This window comes from Cyclopterus lumpus, chromosome 3 (assembly GCF_009769545.1).
Source record: "Cyclopterus lumpus isolate fCycLum1 chromosome 3, fCycLum1.pri, whole genome shotgun sequence".
Classification (NCBI taxonomy): domain Eukaryota; kingdom Metazoa; phylum Chordata; class Actinopteri; order Perciformes; family Cyclopteridae; genus Cyclopterus; species Cyclopterus lumpus.
Window position 1 is genome coordinate 27,645,973 of NC_046968.1, and position 18,504 is coordinate 27,664,476.

The 18,504-nt window shown below is 42.7% G+C and overlaps 2 protein-coding genes across 8 annotated transcripts; both read right to left on the bottom strand.

Moving 5' to 3' along the window:
• Positions 1-280: 280 nt before the first annotated feature.
• LOC117728654 (G2/mitotic-specific cyclin-B2-like) lies at positions 281-2,961 on the bottom strand. Of its 2 annotated transcripts, none has more exons than XM_034529421.1 (8): positions 2,685-2,961; positions 2,452-2,565; positions 1,704-1,967; positions 1,455-1,613; positions 1,144-1,380; positions 778-918; positions 583-693; positions 281-510 (listed from the first exon to the last, which is right to left on the bottom strand). In XM_034529421.1, the coding sequence occupies exons 1-8, from the start codon at positions 2,871-2,873 to the stop codon at positions 400-402; spliced, it is 1,326 nt and encodes a 441-aa protein (XP_034385312.1). In that variant the 5' UTR covers positions 2,874-2,961; the 3' UTR covers positions 281-399. The 2 variants fall into 2 exon arrangements, with proteins under 2 accessions (XP_034385312.1, XP_034385313.1); XM_034529422.1 differs by having other exon boundaries at positions 2,452-2,562; positions 2,685-2,959.
• A 2,649-nt stretch (positions 2,962-5,610) lies between these two features.
• On the bottom strand, positions 5,611-16,416 carry kmt5b (lysine methyltransferase 5B). 6 transcript variants are annotated; one of them, XR_004611716.1, is made up of 11 exons: positions 15,434-15,898; positions 13,098-13,343; positions 12,858-13,005; positions 12,522-12,687; positions 12,317-12,426; positions 11,378-11,544; positions 10,752-10,771; positions 10,011-10,147; positions 9,610-9,809; positions 7,320-9,463; positions 5,611-5,706 (listed from the first exon to the last, which is right to left on the bottom strand). XR_004611716.1 is itself a non-coding variant. In XM_034560081.1 (10 exons), exons 2-10 carry the CDS (start codon positions 13,252-13,254, stop codon positions 7,932-7,934), a joined length of 2,637 nt encoding a protein of 878 aa, XP_034415972.1. In that variant the 5' UTR covers positions 13,255-13,343; positions 16,192-16,416; the 3' UTR covers positions 6,748-7,931. The 6 variants fall into 6 exon arrangements, 5 of the variants coding, with proteins under 5 accessions (XP_034415972.1, XP_034416000.1, XP_034415992.1 ...); XM_034560081.1 differs by lacking the exons at positions 5,611-5,706; positions 15,434-15,898 and adding an exon at positions 16,192-16,416 and having other exon boundaries at positions 6,748-9,463; XM_034560109.1 differs by lacking the exons at positions 5,611-5,706; positions 15,434-15,898 and adding an exon at positions 15,910-16,181 and having other exon boundaries at positions 6,748-9,463.
• Positions 16,417-18,504: the final 2,088 nt, after the last annotated feature.

Below are 18,504 nucleotides of genomic sequence, written 5' to 3' on the forward strand. Positions count from 1 at the left end.
GGGGAGGGACTCCACAGCCAGAGGAGGATTAAGTATTCAGAGACTCAAGTATCAGCAAAACGTTAGTTTTAAGATCCGAAAGGTTGTTTATTTTTATGCTACATTAATGCACTGAATATTGAAGTTACTACCTTTTAATAAAGTCGAGAATCATATTTAAAGCAAGTAGCATCCAGAAAGTCTCATCTTGTAAACAACTAGTTTAATTCCAGTTAATCACAGGGAACAATTATACATTAAACTCTGCCATCAATGAATAAAAAGTCACAAAGCGAGCATGAAAAATTAAAAACATTTATTTAAAAGCGGGTCTAGAGTCTCCACAGATTGTGATCAATCTGAAAAAAAAAGGAAAGTAGTAAAGTGCAGGTGTGACGTCCACGGGCGAGCCGGTGGCCTTCAGGGGCCCTTGGCCAGCGCGGCCGCCATGGTCTTGACGATGGCCGACGTCAGCTGGGGGACGAGGCTGATCTTCATCAGCTTGCTGCTCGAGTACTTGTTCTTGACGGCCTGCGGGACCACAACGGGCGTTACATATACCCAAAATACATTTTATATATACGTGCTGCAGCTGCAACTCACCTGGAACTTTGACTTCCCCTCGTTCACCATCACGACATTTCGGGCGATGTGCTGCATGACGGGCTTCAGGTGGGCCGCTTCGTAAGTCGAGTAGTGCTGCTGTGTGGGAGACTGGCGAGACGGACACATGAATAAATGAGAAACACAATGAACTAAGTGGTTTGAGTTCCCTTCGGGGAGTCGAGTCTCGCTCACCCACGGCAGCCCTTCGAGCAGCAGCTGGGAGAGGCACAGCGAGGCGGCGGCGATCTCGGAGGGCCGGTAGTGCACCATGTCGTAGTCGAGCAGCGTGAGCTCCATCAGGTACTTGGCCAGCGTGTGTCTCTCTACGTCAGACTGGCACAAAACCACCGCTTTACAAAACACGCCTTCTCTTTAAGGGGACTTTTCACGACTGAAAACATTAAGTTAAGACGCAAGCTTTTAAAAAACACGATTCTTACGCCATTGAGAACTACTAAAAGGTTGCCGATCTCCCAAAAGTAATGACATTTCATTCAAAGCAATGAACTTGTGCACGGGGGGGGGGGGGTTGACGTAAACCAAAGTCTTCCTACTCACACTGGCCACCTTGGAGGCCCGTCGGAGGAAGTGCAACGGAAGAGGACGTCCAAGCTCAAAGTTCAGAGTCCTCAGAACCAGCGTCTCCATCTCCAGAATCTGGGCCGTCGTGAACGCGTTGTCCGTGATGTAGGCGAAGTCGCCGACCTCCGGCGCGTACATCTCCTCGTACTTGCAGGCCACCAGCATGGCGGTCACGCCGACGAGCTGCAGCTTCCTGCGAGACACCGGCTGGACCTGAAGGGGGCGGGACGGGTTTTGGTTACGCGGTTCTCAAACGCGAGCAGAGAGACCGGCGTCACGGTTCCTACCTGGAGGAACCGATCCAGGACGGCGACGGTGAGGTACAGGGTCTCCTGCAGCAGCTGGAACCTGGAGTGGACCTGGACCAGCCAGTCCACCAGAAGGGCCCGCATGCCTGCGGAGATCTCGTAACCCTGCATGTAGTTGGCTCGTACGGCTTGCTGCACCTGTGGAGACGGAGAAAGATGAACCACGGAATACAAAGAGGAAGAAGAGAGCGGAGAGCTCGGCTGACGGGGACCAGAACTTAAAGTCACCTCCAGGACGTGCAGGTAGGCGTAGATGTCCTTCACGTACTCCGAGCAGAGCTGCGGCTGCTCCGAGTCCTCCTCGTCGACATCCTGCACGGTGAGCAGAGCCTCGGAGAACGCCTGGCACAGAACCTCCTCTTCTTCCTCCCTCATGGACACGTCGGCCGACTCCGCGGGGAGAGGCTCGGGGGCCGGGACCCGGACCTGTGGAAGCAGCACCACCTGAGCCTTCTGGACCGGTTTCCCCGACGCTTTGGCCGGTCCGGTTTTCTGAGGAAACAAAGCAAAGAACACGCCATTTAGAAACACAACAGGAGGGGGTCGAGTCCCAAAAAGGCTGGTTCTTGAAAAGTTTAGAAGCATCTTTTTGTATTAATGCAAAGCTGGAAGTTACTCTAGTTAATCTAAAGCAATTTACAATAAAGTTATTTTAACCTTGAGGTAACTATACATACAGAATTATATATAGACACAATGCATCATCTAAACGTAACTGCATCTTTTCCTCAAGCTTACATAGTTACACTAAAAACATTACCGACAGGAGTTTCCCAAAAAAACAACAGACGCCTCGCTTCCGGAAACCTTTCCACGTGACTTCCGTCTTTTGACGACAAGAGGCCTCCACATTACTTTAAACCACTTTGTGCAGCACGTGCGTGCGTTTAAAAAGTCATCATGTGACTTCACAGACACGACAGTCAGATATAGAGGTCACCCTGGAGGTCACCCTGGAGGTCACCCTAGAGGTCACCTTGGTGTTGACCGCCGGCGCCGCGGTGAAGTTGGTGATCTCTCCGAGCGCAGCTCTCCTCACACCGGCGGTGTTTTTAACCATCTTGCCCGGGTTCTCTGCGGCCGGAAGCTGCTTTGAAAAACAAATGAAAGACACAATAAAATACACTGAAATGCGGCTCGGTGCAGAGCAGAAAGAACACACGCACGGTTACAGTACCGGTACCGGAGAGGTGACGTCAGCGTACTCACCACGAGACGAACGTCGACGGAAGACATTGTTGAGCAGAGATAAAAAAAAAACGAAAAAGGGACGAAGAGCGAGTTGAAGCGGCGGCGCGTGGGCTTTGGTCTCTTTCTTGTTCTCTTTGAGCGCGAGGTGCCGAAGAGCTCCGTGGACAGCGAGATCTGCAGGTAAACATCACAGCGCACGAGCCGCATTCAAATAGCGCTGCGTCGGATCTGATTGGTCGACGCGTCGAGGAGGTCGCTCCTGATTGGCCCACGGCTCCGAACGAGAGTCAAGGGCCGAGGTTCTTGGTGATATTTAAATTATACGTTTCTTTTAAAAAGATGTGTTTAAATAAGTACAACTCTGGTTACTGAGGTCAAAGTTGAATGAATGCAACATGTCCCTCTAGTAAAAGTACATACGTATTTACAGCAACATGTACTTAAAAAGTACTAATTATTCAGATTCAGATATATTATATTACTGAATTACTGATTATTGTTGATTCAGAATGACTTTGGCATCTTATCCCCACATTTTAATCCACTATATCCAAATGTTGAAGAACTAAAGTACAGATACTAAAATACTGTTGTGTGGTACTTTAATTATATGCAGTATATATATATATATATATATATATATATATATATATATATATATATATATATATATATATAATACTTTTAATCCACTATATCCAAGTGTTAAAGAACTAAGTACAGTTACTAAAATACTGTTGTGTGGTACTTCATTTCCATTTTATGCTATATTTAATACTTTTACTCCACTACATTTTGATCCACTATACTTATTTGACGTGACTTTGCAGAAATAAATCAATTTATAACTTATGATGCACTATTATAGATTAAGCTAAAATACAATTATGCAATATAAAAGCGCTGAACACACTGAATCCAATAAAACACATCAGTTTGAATGTGTACGTTCACAGCAGGGTCGTGTTTGTGGTGCTGTTGCTCTAAAGCTCGGCGTCATCTGTGACTTTAAAATAATGAAATGTGTGAACATTTGGGCAAAGAGTGTACAGACGGTTACCAACCTGCAAGACCACGGGGAGGGAAAAAGAAAAGCTTTCGCTGCTGAATTTAAAAAAAATAACATTTGTATTTATTCCCCCAGGGTTTGAGCTGAAAAGTCATACATACAGGTGCGTACAAATGTTCCACTTTCTGGTGTCTTACCTGTTGTTTATTCATCGCAGCTTCGTTTGGTGAAAACACCGGTGAGAGCGAAGAGAGTGAATAAAAACATTAAAGTTTTGAGAGCCACATCATAAAAAACAAGTTTCCCATTCCAGTTCATTTGATCCATCGCTAATACAAACAGAACAAATTGATATGAGCAGCTTCAAGAAGTCTGATGTGTCACACACAAAGACGAAACACATATATTTAAAAAAAAAAAAAAGAGCATCATTTCTTATCTTTAAAATGTGCAGTTATTTCTGATTCAACTGTTTCTGTTTTTTTGTCCAAACTGAAGCTGCTGTTGGTGAGACTCAAACAGAATTTTAAGGATATGTTTGGTGGTATTTTTTATAGTTTTCTTTTTTGTCAACAAATCTCACGGAAAGACCCCAAAAACCAACAAGGCATCTACTAACATCTATTATGTATATTAAAACTATTTTTTTTAAAAAACATAATGGCTGACGTGCTCCTTCATCCCCATCACTGTGGAGTATTTAACCCAAAACTCACCCAATGTGGATTCATCCACCACTGAAAATAGTCCCCAACAAAATAAATATTAGCTCCTACTGATTTGATTAAAACCAGCTGATTTGGGAAATAACTGATATGAAAAATGTATATCATTTTATATATATATAATTATATATCTTTATATATGTATAATTATATTTCTTTAAATATAAGTATAATTATATATATATATAAATTTAATTATATTTTTTTATATATTTCTTTAAATAATTAGATATTCCTATAAATAATATTAAACATTTACATCTTCAGTAGGAACCAATGGGCTTGGATAATAACTGATATTAGAAAGATTTATATAATTATATATAAATATAATTATATATATAAATATAATTATATTTCTATAAATAATTATATATTTCTTTAAATAATTATATATAAATATATTTCTATAATTAACTATATATATATATATAAAATGATATGTATATTTATATAAATAATATTAAATATTTACATCCTCAGTGGGAACCAATGGGCTTGGATAATAACTGAAACATTTATATAATTATATATAAATATAATTATATATATATATTTCTATAAATAATAATATATTTCTTTAAATAATTATATATACATATATTTCTATAATTAACTATATATATATATAAAATGATATGTATATTTATATAAATAATATTAAATATTTACATCCTCAGTGGGAACCAATGGGCTTGGATAATAACTAAAACATTTATATAATTATATATAAATATAATTATATATATATTTCTATAAATAATAATATATTTCTTTAAATAATTATATTTCTATAATTAACTATATATATATATATATAAAAATAAAATGATTTGTATATTTATATAAATAATATTAAACATTTACATCCTCAATGGGCTTGGAGCCGAGAGGCACAAACAGGAAGTCACATTGTTGGTTTTTTTACCCCCCTTTCGTCAGATTTGTTGACAATAATAAAAAAATATATATCATTAACTAATACCAGAAAAATATAGAAACATTTCAAGAAAACAAGCTCTTCCGTCGACGTCCGGTGGTCCTTCAGGCTCGGGGGGAGGAGGGGGGGAACAAGAGTCACAAAGAAACTTTATATAGTATTCAAGTATTCAAAAAAACGTTAAATAAGTACAAGATGTGTTCACAAGATTTACATATCGGACAATATACGCACTGTCCATCTTTTTAATCCTCCTCACGCCCCCCCCCCACTACCAACACGCTAAAAATGTCCTGCAAACTATTCACATTTGTTTTTCTTCTTCTTCTTCTTCTTCTTGGATCAATTGGAAATCTGGACAGCCGTCTATTTGGGACAAAAGACCACACAAGAGGGACCGTTTACAGTGACGAAGACGTCCCGACGAAGAGGGGCAAGGACAGACCGGGGGGCCGGTTCAGACTGTGATTAGCTGCTGGTGATATATGAACGGTACACATTTAAAACATGAGGAGAAGTGGGTCAACATTCAAATCCCTTTGGATCTAGCGGACAGTTCATTTATAAATCCACGCAAACAAAAATATAATATACAGAAGGACTGACGGCCGACTTGTGAAGAGTTTCAATGTTTCATTGGAGGGGGGGGGGGGGAGCGGACGTCACACTTCATTGATTAGTCACAAATTTGGTCTAAATGTGTAAAAAAAAAAAAAAAAAAAGCTCTTTGTTAAGGCACCTAATGCTGTTGGATTGACAAGTTTCCTACATTGCAAAAATAAAAATAAATAAAATAAAAAGCACCTGTGAATAAAAACAAAAAACAGAACTTAAATATGCTACAAACACAACTGTATTTCTACAGAATTTGACGTTAATGCTGCCGCCGTCGCCCAGTAAAGAGTCACCAGTATAGAGTAGCCGTCGCCCAGTAAAGAGTCACCAGTAAAGAGTCACCAGTAAAGAGTCACCAGTATAGAGTCACCAGTATAGAGTCACCAGTAAAGAGTCACCAGTAAAGAGTCACCAGTAAAGAGTCACCAGTATAGAGTCACCAGTATAGAGTAGCCGTCGCCCAGTAAAGAGTCACCAGTATAGAGTAGCCGTCGCCCAGTAAAGAGTCACCAGTATAGAGTAGCCGTCGCCCAGTAAAGAGTCACCAGTATAGAGTAGCCGTCGCCCAGTAAAGAGTCACCAGTAAAGAGTCACCAGTATAGAGTCACCAGTATAGTCACCAGGAGCTCCACGTAGCACCACAGGAGAATAATCATGATTCTAACGCTAGTTAAGAACATTTCACATTTATTTTCCCCTCACCAAAACTCTAGTGTCGAGTGCACTCTGGTGCTCAAGTCTGATTAGGTAAATCATCATAATAATAATAATAATAACAATACAAAAAAAAAAAAAAAAAAAAAAGTAAGACTGGACTTTTAAGAGGAAAACTAGATGTTCGGTTGAGGGACGCGAGTCGGCCTTTCTGTACATTACAGGTTAAAAAATAAAATAAAATAGGTAGCCTTCATGTCTGACGCGTGCCATGTCACCATTACACAGTAATAAACCATGTGTGCTTTTTATTTTTCTTGGAACTCTGCAGCTTAATTAACGTAATTTATTTACAGCGCTCTCTGGAGGGGGGGGGGGAGGGGGGACAAAATAAACTAAAAATGTTGTGCAACTCCATCATATCGATGGCGCTGTATCGTTGATGCAAACCATGTGTGGACGTCGTGTCAGTGGTCTGCAGCACATGATAAACACACACACACACACACACACACACACACACACACACACACACACGAATAAAAAACTAAACTGCAGCTCTTTCTATGATGAACAATATGATTTGGGGGGGGGGGGGGGTGGTAATAAACATTGCATGATTGGACTCAACAGGGTGATTAACTTACACAGTAAATAATGTTGATAATTAATGAATTACTGAAATAAAATAAAAAAGTGGTTTCTTTTACCAGGATAATGGCAACATGGCACCCTGGATCCAAATGAACTGAAACCGACTGATCTCATTAATGCCTTCCGGACCAACAGCACCCGGGGGTGGGGGGTGGGTCGCCACGCAAAAAAAGAAGAAAAAAAAATAAAATTAAAATAATTACAAACTAAAAAAAAAAAAAAAGACAGAAATCCAAAAGTTCCATAAAAACCTGCCTATGAGACAGAGGGGATAGTCACCATACTGTACACTTTCTACAATATATCCATGTCCATTATGAATATAACAAGTGCATTCACTTAAAGGAAGAGTTGAACTTACAACAAATACCCGTTAGTCCACTTTGTCAGATTATTCAGAAACTATAAAGAGGAAAGTCAGAATAGTGCGCAGGATTAAACGGGTAATTAAGCTTAAATAATGTTGTTTTGTTTTTCCCACAATAAGGAAACATAAGTGAACAACAGTTATTTGTTTTAAGTCAACAGCACCTTCATTCAGAATTTTTCAGCATTTTTTTTAGTTTTTAAATTACTTCTTTTACATCAACACGACAGTTGATTAGCGAGTCATCTGTATATTTACATGGGTAGGGGGAGGGTGGGGGGGGAGTGATGAGCTCCACAGCTTATGCATTGAGCCTCAGAGACTGATCCTCTCTCCTCCTGGAGGAGATATCGATGTCTATGGAGTCTTTGCCCACGATGAGTCGGAGGCGCTTCGCCGGAGGAAGTGGAATGAAATCGTCCTCGAACTCGTTGTCGAAGTAGTCGTCCTCGTCGTCGTCCTCCTCGTCCTCTTCGTCCTCGTCCGACGACGAGGACGAAGAGGACGAGGAGGACGACGACGAGGACGACGACGAGGACGGCTCGGCCAGGACCTTTTGGGTCCGATGTCCGCCGTTCCTGGCCTCCAGGCTCTGGCCCGTGTCCCCCCCGCGATAGGACACCTGGTCCACCTTGGACTGGGAGACCCTGCGCGCGTCGTCCTCCCTCTTCAGCTGGATCTTCAGCTTGGCGGAGCCGCCGTGGACCGTCGGGGAAAAGCCGTTGTTCAGCTTGGCGATGTACGAGCCGGCCTTGTCCTTGTCGTGGTCCTTGCTGAACTTGATGCTGATTTTGCTGGAAGAGGCCGAGTTGACCGCGGAGGCGGAGAGGTTGGAGGAGCCCACGGGGTCGCCGGCGTCGTTGGTCTTGCTGCTGCTGCTGTCCCTCCGCCGGCGGAGCGTCAGCTTGGGGATGCCCGTGTTGTTCTCCAGGATCAGCTGGGCGTCGTAGCGCGTGATCTGGCGCTTCTTCTTCACTTTGTCCTGCGACCGGCAGCCGCTCTTGCCCTTGTCCCTGCGGAGGGACTTGCCGCCGTTGGAGACCCCGTTGTAGTCCCGGTGCCGGTCGTTGAAGCTCAGCAGCACGTTCCCGCAGTCGGAGAAGTTGGTCGGCGGCGGAGAAGTTGGCGCGAACGGCTCGCCGTACGAGCCCTCGCATTTGATCGTCCGCTCGGCCCGGAGCCGCGTCGGCCGCTTCCGCCTGGAGCACGAGCCCCTCCTGGCGTAGCCGGCGTCCAACGCCGGCTGCTCCAGGTCGACCCCGTGGCCGAGGTACTCCTCCAGGTCGGCCGGCTCCGTCTTGATGACCACTCCGCCGGGGACTGGGCTCAAGCCGTCCATGGCGCTGGGCTCCAGCTTAACGCCGGCGGCCGTTTCCTGGGCCTTAACGAGGGTCCGCGTGGACCTGCGAGTTCTGTACGTGGAACACTGGCTGCCCTCGCTGCCCGGCCCGTGCGGTAGATTGCCATTCTCCTTGGCGGCGTGACGGGTGAGGCAGCCCCGCTGGCCCAACGTCTGCTGCATCAGCTCCTGTCCGTCCTTCTCCTTCTTCACGGCGACGCCTTTACACAGCGACACCTTGGGGTCCCTGAGACCCAGCTGGCAGGCCTCGCCTTTGGCCGACGCCTCGGGCTCCGCCCCGCCGCCCCTGCGACTCCGCAGCTGGACTTTGCTCAGCGAAGGCTTTGATGGGGATGTTAGTCTCTTTGGTACCCTGTTATTGTTCACACGACCTTGTTTTGAACATGAGGTAGTAAGGGCTCTCGACAAAGTCTGCCTGGATTGAGTCCTGTTTTTATACTTCAGGCCAGAAGACGATGTTCTTTTTCTGGCAGCTGAAAAGAGAAAGTTTTGCATATTACGCAGTGCTGACATGTTCAGAAACCCTCCTACGCGTTTACCAAATCAAATAGGACGCCTCCGCAAAGACGGACTCGGGAGAACCACCGGCGGCGACATTGTACGTTTGGCGAGCGCTTACATTGATGTGTTTTTGGCATTTCCTGAGAGTCCACGTCGGTGTGGGAGCCGACGGAGTGACTGTCTGAGCTCCGGTTGCCTTCGCCCAGCTTCTTCAGCCGGTTGAGCCGCTTGTCCGTCTCCCGCAACCCGTACTTGCTGTTGATCACCGGCACTTCCACCGGCAGCCCGGCTTTGGATTTGAAAGCACCGGTGCCCCGTCTGCACAACAACAACAACAACAACAACATCATGAGTGGAAAGAGGAAACATCCCTGAAAAGTTAAAATACAAAAAAAAAATGTAGCTTTAGTTACTGATTATTAAAGTAAAGAATTTCATATTTCCACCGTATTTTTATGACATTTTATTTTATCAAAACGTATAGCACATTCCATATAGTATATTTGACGTGACACATACCGTTCACACGTATAGCATTCACAAAATTCATTGTTTTCCCCAAAAAACCCGTCGCCGTAGTAACACGAGATTTCCTCTCCCGGTTCAATGTCCCTCAAAACCTTCACGCAGGCCGTGTCCCGTCCTGTCGACACAAACTAAACGACACAATACAAACAACAACAAAAGAGGCGTTAGTTTCCAGAGAACTGCGCGCTGATTGGCTGTTTGAAGCTTTTCTTCAAGGAGATGGTGAAGTGGAGTTGTGCGAGTTGTACTTATTCATATTCAGTATTACCGACAGTAAACGGAGTTTGGAGAACGGACAGGAGAACCAGCACGGGGATCAATGTTCTGCTGTGGACATATTTAAAGAACCAATATCAAATTAAAGTTTTACGCTATATTTAGGATATTACAATTTCACCGTGCTGTCAGACGAGGTAGTGAAGTCGTTATTTATGCTCCCTTCAAAGCCACCAGACTCCATAAAAATTAAATAACTGTAATTAAACCTCGCCGACTTTGGTGAAACCAAACCAACCCTTTGGAAAAAAAAACATCTTATAAATATAGCGCACATGAGAACCGATGTATTTTAGCCAACCGCCCCCCCCCCCCCCAAAAAAAAGAACCGTCTATTTCCACAGCAGTGCATGCTGGTTCTCTTGTCTGTTCTCCAAACTGCTGTCTGGCATCCACCGACGAAGGAGAAGTACCTCGTGGAACCACACTTCAAGAGACCTTTTCAAAAGAACCTACCTTGCAGTTTGGTCGACAATCTGAAAAAAGAAGAGAAGAAACACAATAAATGTAGTATTCTTATGAAGAATGTTGGACTAGTGGAGATTTATCTTTCTAATCTCACAACAAAAAAAATGGCCCCCCATCGTGTTGTTACAGGACCGATAACCGACGATCGTTAGCCGCGCTCCACCGGGACAACAATTATAAGCCGACGTGGCATTTTTGGCACAGACAGGGCAAAACAAAATTAATATAAATTAAATAAATGTAAAAAATGATTTAACCCGATTAACCCTCTGAACATGCCGGAGGGATTGAAAAGATATAGATACCAGTGTTTTCCCATTTTTGTAAAATAAACAAAACTAAATAAAACAAAAACACATTGACGATAAAATGTTAGCTAGTTAACGTTAGCATTGCAACGTCAGCTGACTATTCGAAGTAGCTCGTGCTGCGTTGTTTGACCTCCAGCTCGACGCAGCGGCCTCGCTTCAGGACTCGATGGCGTCGTCTCATCAGACATCATCGTCCCCTCTGCCCGACAGTGACCTCTCCTCAAAGCTTTATCTCGTTTTCTCCGCACTCGATACACTTCGACGCCCGGTACACCCTCACTCAGAGACTATGACGACCAATACCGTGATTGATGAACGCAGCCGGGCCCAGCCAGAGCTGCGCACAGTTCTTGCGGGTCGAGTACATGACGCTGAAGTCGTTCTCGCCGTGCCGGAGCAGCATGTTCTCCTCGCTCTCTGAAAGCTCAGCGATGCATCCCACCAGGTACTCGATCTTGTCATTTCTTTTCCTGGAAAACACCACCAAAAAAAAAAAGGCAGGAAAGTTTCGTTACCTCGCGTCAAATAGTCAAAACAGCCGCGTGCGGGTTATGTTTGTGACGTTTGTGGATTCGTGCGCACGCAGCTGCATGCGGATCGCTTAGTATGTCGCCTGATGCTTGTTATGCAGAAGCAAAACAGCGCAAATCAAAAGTCACGCCCAGAAACTTTAAGCCGTACCCCAGAAACACGCAGGTTAGCACGACACGCTGTCTCGCGCGAGTCCGCCGCACTACGGCGAGCGCAAGAACCATTCGAGGGTCGACGGAGAGTTTATAAGACCAACAAGTACGTCGGCGTCGCCATTCTGGGGGGAAAAAGTAAACATTATTTTGTATTTTCCGTTTCACAGCTAATAGATGCTTTTTAGTTTTATAGCCCCGTTGTCTTTGGGGAAAGTGTTTGTTCAGCATTATATAAACGTAAATAATGCTCATTTATTTATGAAAATAGTAGAACCAAAGTTCTACATCAGTCCCCAACGAGATCATTTTTAAATAAATCAAAGGAAACAGATCTTTATCCTTTTCCCCTCCGTCGTACCGAGCCGTGACTGTGTGTGTGTGTACCGTTACAACCCGCGCGCAGGCTAAAGCTGTTAATACCGAAGCATGAAACCACAAAACAAAGATGAATTAGAACAGTTGAATGCATTTAGAGGGTGGGTGCTACTGGGAGCAGATTGTTCACTAGTGGTGCTGTTATAATAAAAAATAATAATAGGTGGCAGCATGTCCTCACCATTCCTTCGTCGCCACAATTTTAGCTCCGTTTTGCTCTGACGAATAGCGATTACAAGGGAGAATCTCAAACCCGCTGTCTGTGGCAAACATCCGCAGATACACAAATACCTGTGCAGAACATAGGAGTTAGTCATCTGGTTCTTTGAGATGCTGGAAGAAATGCAGGCAAAGAGATTTAGATAATGTTTTTTGTTTTTTTTTACATGTTGCTTGAAGAGCTTTTCTTGAGCTTTCGTCTTGTGGAGAAACAGATTTCGGGACCAGTCTCCCGTCGTCAAAGCTCTGAACGCTTTCTCCAAGTTGTCGTGCTTCTTGAAGCGCTCGATGATCTCCTTCAGCTCTTCTTGTCGTCCCTTAATCGGTCGAAATCTGTGAGGGTGGCATTAAGTGGCACAGCGGGAGTACAAAATGTGAAAAATCAGGGAAAAAAAATAAAAATAGACAACTGATTGCAAGGAGGAGACAACGCGTGTCCACGGCAACGGGAACACTTTTACAGCACGACGACTGCGAAAGAGGCCGCACGACCATCTGCTGACCTGGTGTTCATTTTGTGAGTTTGAAAGCCCAGGTATTGATCCAGGATGAGGCCCGTGGTCAGGTCGTCGTGCTCACACAACTCCTTGGCGGTCATTCCCGAGGAGGGCACATAGCGCCTCTCTGCCTCCAGACTGGCCGCGATGAACCCTGTAAGCACCAAACGCAGACCGGCGTTAAAAGTTCAGGCGTCCGATTGAAGAACCCACATAAAAAAAACCACAACACGCGTTCCAACTCACGGCGGCTACATCGTCGACTTCTGTTTTTGTTGTGGCGCAGGGACGCCCGCTGTGAGTGCTGAGAGCGAGTCTGGCTCACGTGTTGCTCGCTGGTCAACTTGTTTCCGTGTCGTCTGCCATTTAATACCATGTTCTTGGATTCGCCCAGCCACTTCATGCCCGCAAGCCCCCTGGTCCCGTTGCATTTAGTCTCCGAGATGAACGAACACTCTCGAGTGGGGAAGACTGGGGTCTAGAGTTTGAAACCTGGAGGCGGAGCAAAAGAAATAAACATTACTATAAGACAATAAATCTAATTACTTTACACAGACTGAAGGAATACCAAACAAAATGGGATTGAAATGAGCAGGTGGACACGTTAACAGCTCAAAGACTGCCAAGAAAAATAAATAAAAACAATGTTATGCATCTTACTCATTTGTTTGTTTTATTATCTTTGCCCCGTTTACCTTTACGAAATTTTGGCTGTGATCCTATGGGGAGCAGCTTTACACTGACACACACATATATATATATATATATATACACATACATATATATACATACATATATACATACATACATACATACAATAACTCCACCACATTCTGTCATAATGACTTACATTATTATCTGTGTACATGGCACATCTCCATACTTCTGTGAACTTTTACACATTCTCTGGATAATATTGTACACATTCTGCATTAAACTGGAGCAGCTCTCTCATTTGGAAAAAATATATTGTTTATACTTGTTCCTCAGGTTTTGCGGTATTGCCTTTAAAATCTTTTTCCTTTCTCTTACTGTTTATTGTTATGCACCAAAACAACCAGGCGTGTTCCTACTCGACAACAAACCGGATTCTGAACTCAAAACAAAACGACGTGGACCAGAGTTCTTGCGGTCCCAGTCAGTCACAGCCATAACCCAGTGAAACCATTAAATAATCATAAGCAGTGCTGGAATGTAACCATGTACCATTGTGCATGGAGTTCTCTACATTCATACTTCAATACATCTATGGGGAAACTATTGTATTGTTCTGTTTTTTACTCCACAACATTTATGTTAAAGCTTAAACTACTTTGCAAGATTTAGATGAACGATTCCCAAATATTAATACACTAATAAATTGTCATACAGGCAGAATAAAGTAACTTAAACTAGCTCCACCGTTACAAGATGCGACATTAAAATGACGAAAAACATAAATAATCAATTTATTTTAAACAGTGGTACTACTACTTCTGCTCGAGGGAAAGTTGTCAACACTCCTGTGGAGACAGACAGGAAATCAGTGTCGAGGAAAACAAGTTTAAAATAATCCTGCAGCGCCGCCTAGCGGTAACCCCGAATAACGCACTGGCTTACTGTCAAGTGCAACAGCAACGTCTTTGGTGCCATCACACACACAAATTATCGCCTTTATGTTAATTTATGGGCCACATATATGCATATTTACGCATGTACATGTATTCAGAAAAACTGCGATCGCATCATAAAATGTGTATACTTCTACCACGCAAGTAAACGTGGCTTCCAAATGCGCAATTCCGTCGCAAGGAGCATCATCTCATTTATAATCGATGCATACAAAAAAAAGAAAAAAAACAGCCAACGTTACAGACACAATAAAATAACTATTTGAAAAAAAAAAAATGAAAAAAAGGGAAGGCAGGTGGGAACCCGGAAGGCCACACGCACACGCACGCGGACAGCTGAGGCCGAGCTCGTGTGAAGAGTGTTATCAATAAAAGCCTTTGCATTGTTTGCTAACTGTCGTATGTGTGTGTGTGTGTGTGTGTGTGCGTGTATGTGTGTGTGTCTCCGCCCGTGTGCTCCTCCTCCCGTTAGCACGGAGCTAATCGACTCCGGCCCGAGTTACCGATGTTTTACACAAAAAAACACACCGCCACCACCACCAGTTATAACCGGTGCTCCCACTAAAGACTCACACAAAGACCGGGGACCAGACACGGCACCCAAGGCTGGTTGATATTTAACGATATCACACCGAAAACACATCCACTCCACAGCCTCTCAGGCGACATCGAAATGTCCCATGATGCATGCCGATGTCCGGCTGATAACCTCCCCCCTGAACGCACCATGTACTCGTCCATCTTGTAGTAAAAGCACAAACTGAATATAAATGCATTAATACCGCGTCTGTAGCTCTGCAAACTTAAACTTCAGCAAGCTAGCTTAGCTCCCTTCAGCTCGCAGTCAACAACAGACGGTCGGTGATAACAAAACGTCACCTTTTCTCCCTCTTAACCAACATAACGTGGATATAAAAACCCTCGACGGTAACCCCCGGTAGGTCGGTCTCCACCCCCCCACCGGTACGTTACCTGCCACCCCGCGGGGACCGCAGCGGGCTAACGGGTGATGATGGTGATGGAAGCCATCGGGCCGGTTAGCTTCTTCCACGGGGGCCCCGAATATAAATCACTCGCGAGCAAAAGTTATTTAACGTGCCGTGAGATCCCCCTCTCCTCGGCCGCGGGTTCGATCCCCGCTCGTCACTGGATCGAGCGGTGTGACCCAAACGGGGTCCGGTTCCGAGCCTTTTTATTGATCCCGGTAGCTGGCGGTTTAAATAGCGTAAAGAGCTCGCACGCGCTGGGAGCGTTTAAATGTCTCGAGTCGGAAGCAGAACAAACACACAATACTCACAACGGCGGTTGTGTGGAAAAAATAAAAAAAACAAATCGCGAAATAAAACTCCTTTTTTTAAAGTAATCCGATTTTGGCACGATACGTTAAACGAGAAAATATCACAGGAAACATTTTTTTTTTTTTTTTTTTTTTTTTTTTTTAAACTAACATTAAAATTCAAGATGGCGGATAGAGGGAGCGAGATCAAGCGAGAGAGAAAGGCGCAGCACCGCCGCCATCTCCGACAGAAAATAGATCCAGCAGGAACAACGTTGTCGTCCGTCGGGGACAGAAACGAGGAACAGTAGTCGAACGTTTTAGTCTGATAAAAAATAAGTGAACGTTGTTGTCGACTTTTCGTAGCTTTCTTCTCCGTCTTTCTCCTCGGTCATGTTTAGTTTGAGCCAGTACTTGTCGGATGTACACAAAAAGTAGTGCTGCATAAACAAACCTCTTTGCGCTCCCCGAAAGAATCCAACGCCAGAGGGGAGGCAACAGTGAGGTTCTGCCTGCCCCGTTCCGTGCAGAACCTCACCAGAACAAGTGAACTTAGAACCACGCATATAAACCTCGGGACTTCTCCGTTCGGCCGCACTTCATTGACACGTTCCTCCTCTGAACTCTGCTCCCGGCGGTGCGTAAAGAGGCTGCTCACCGGCTCTTTCTGTGCAGAACCAGACGATGTTCCAGCCGGATGGACATTGTTAATTGTTCCACATCACCGATTTATTCTTTGACATTCACTTAATGAGTTTAATTGTTTGCTTGCTTTTTCTTTTTTAATCAAATATCCACACACTATTAATACAAATTAAAATAAACAAACACACCAGTTTTAATTTATGGAGCTTCTTGCTGTTAATCTATTGTTTTATTTATCAGGATTGTTATGAGTTTTTCTATTGATATAATTATTAATGCATTTCATATTTTGCTTTAATAAAAGTAGTATTGGAATCGAATTATACTTAAAATACCAAACCTGAAAGTAGTCATAATGCAAAATGGCCCATTTCAGAAGTATTTATCTATATCATTTATCTATAGATATATTAATCGATAATCATAATTTAAGCATTTATATTCAGCTCGTAAAAAAGTGCAGCTAATAGGAATTACTTTATATCCTGCTGAGGGACTTAACTTAATTATATTACATCATAATATAATAGTTGATTAAGGTTGTTATTAATAATCAAAATCTGCAAAGTTGCTAAGGTTTAAAAAAAAATGTAATTAAGTAAAAGGTTAAATATTTTCCTCCAGAATGCAGTTATGGTAGAAGTATTTAGTAACAGAAAATGGAAATACTCTAGTAGGCAAGGCAAGTTTATTTATAGAGCACAATTCATACACAAAGCAATTCAAAGTGCTTTACAGCTACATCAAATTACAAAAAGACAAATAAATAGTAAAGTACCTTAACAAAACAAAAACATATATATATATATATATATATATATATATATATATATGTGTGTGTGTGACATTTTATGTATTATTTATACAGATATATATTCCTGCAGCAATCTAATAGCTGCTGTGCTAATCTGGACACTTTGAAGTTTGTCAAATGTGGTTAAATGTGCGCTGTCTATTATAAATACATAAATTAAAAAAACAATGAATTTGCTTTTATTTAATCTACTTTCAGTTTCAGTATAGCTACATTTAAAGAAGACAAAAAAGAAAACAACATTTCTAGGTTCTGACTAATTAATAATCCAAATCTGCAAAGTTACTGAAGTTTTTAACTAAATGGAATAAAGTGAAAAGTACAATATTTTGTATTTAGTAACATGCAATGGAAATACTCTTGTACGTCAAACAATGAATTAACACAATACTTAACTAAATATGCGTTACATTCAATCACTAATCCTATCATTGTGTAACATTATATATATATATATATATATAGCTATATTTACAAAGATAATTATATTTCTGCAGCTTTCTACTAGCTGTTGTGCTAATCATGATAGTTTTGATTTAATTAAATGTGAATAAATGTGCACTGTCTCTTATAAATGCATAAATAAAATAAAAAATAATTTGCTTGTATTTTACCTATAAAACTTCCTTTATTTTATGCAAAATTGCAAAGTCCATCCAAATCCAAATGAACCCATCTACCCAGATAGCCTTCAAGTTCTTATAAGTCACATTTTACAGTAAAGTAACAAGCAGTTTAATGAGTTATAGATGTTTTTGTTGCTGTTATTGTTGCTGTTTGGCTATTTTTCTATCACTTGATGTGTTAATATATTCAAAATGATGAAGAGATTAGTGCATTTGTAGAGGGCTGTTGAATTGATGAACCTTGACCGTAAACACTGTACAGTTTGACCTTGTTTGGGGTAACTATAGAGTTCTTCATGTGCAGCGACTCATTGGAAACGTCAGGGTCCTGAAGCGCCGCCCAGTCCAAAAAACAATAAACCACAAAAAAAGCTCCAGAAGCTTGAACTCGGTGGACATTTGAAATTGAGCCTTTCTTTGCATAGCTTTACTCCACAGGAACGCTTTGCAACGTGTGGGCGGCCTGCATGTGTGAGGAAGACGGTTACCATGGAAACCACCTAAATACCTCTGACCTTCTCCACTCTGTTAGTGATGAAGGTGTGAGCTGAGCTGGAAGTCTGCCCAGTCGGGGGTTTTAATATTCATCTGTACACTGCAAATATTGTGTGACGAGGCAAGTGTTATCACTTCAGTATCAGCTGGTCACTTTAATGAACGTTTATCTACTTTATATATTTAT

Coding starts and splice junctions, on each gene's coding strand:
- LOC117728654 (XM_034529421.1), bottom strand. CDS start 2,873: ATGCGGCTCGTGCGCTGTGATGTTTACCTGCAGATCTCGCTGTCCACG. Junction 2,566..2,684: donor CCGTCGACGTTCGTCTCGTG/GTGAGTACGCTG, acceptor TGTTTTTCAAAG/CAGCTTCCGGCCGCAGAGAA. Junction 511..582: donor AGGGGAAGTCAAAGTTCCAG/GTGAGTTGCAGC, acceptor GTGGTCCCGCAG/GCCGTCAAGAACAAGTACTC.
- kmt5b (XM_034560081.1), bottom strand. CDS start 13,254: ATGAAGTGGCTGGGCGAATCCAAGAACATGGTATTAAATGGCAGACGA. Junction 12,688..12,857: donor ACTCACAAAATGAACACCAG/GTCAGCAGATGG, acceptor CCACCCTCACAG/ATTTCGACCGATTAAGGGAC. Junction 11,545..12,316: donor ATTGTGGCGACGAAGGAATG/GTGAGGACATGC, acceptor GGTGTTTTCCAG/GAAAAGAAATGACAAGATCG.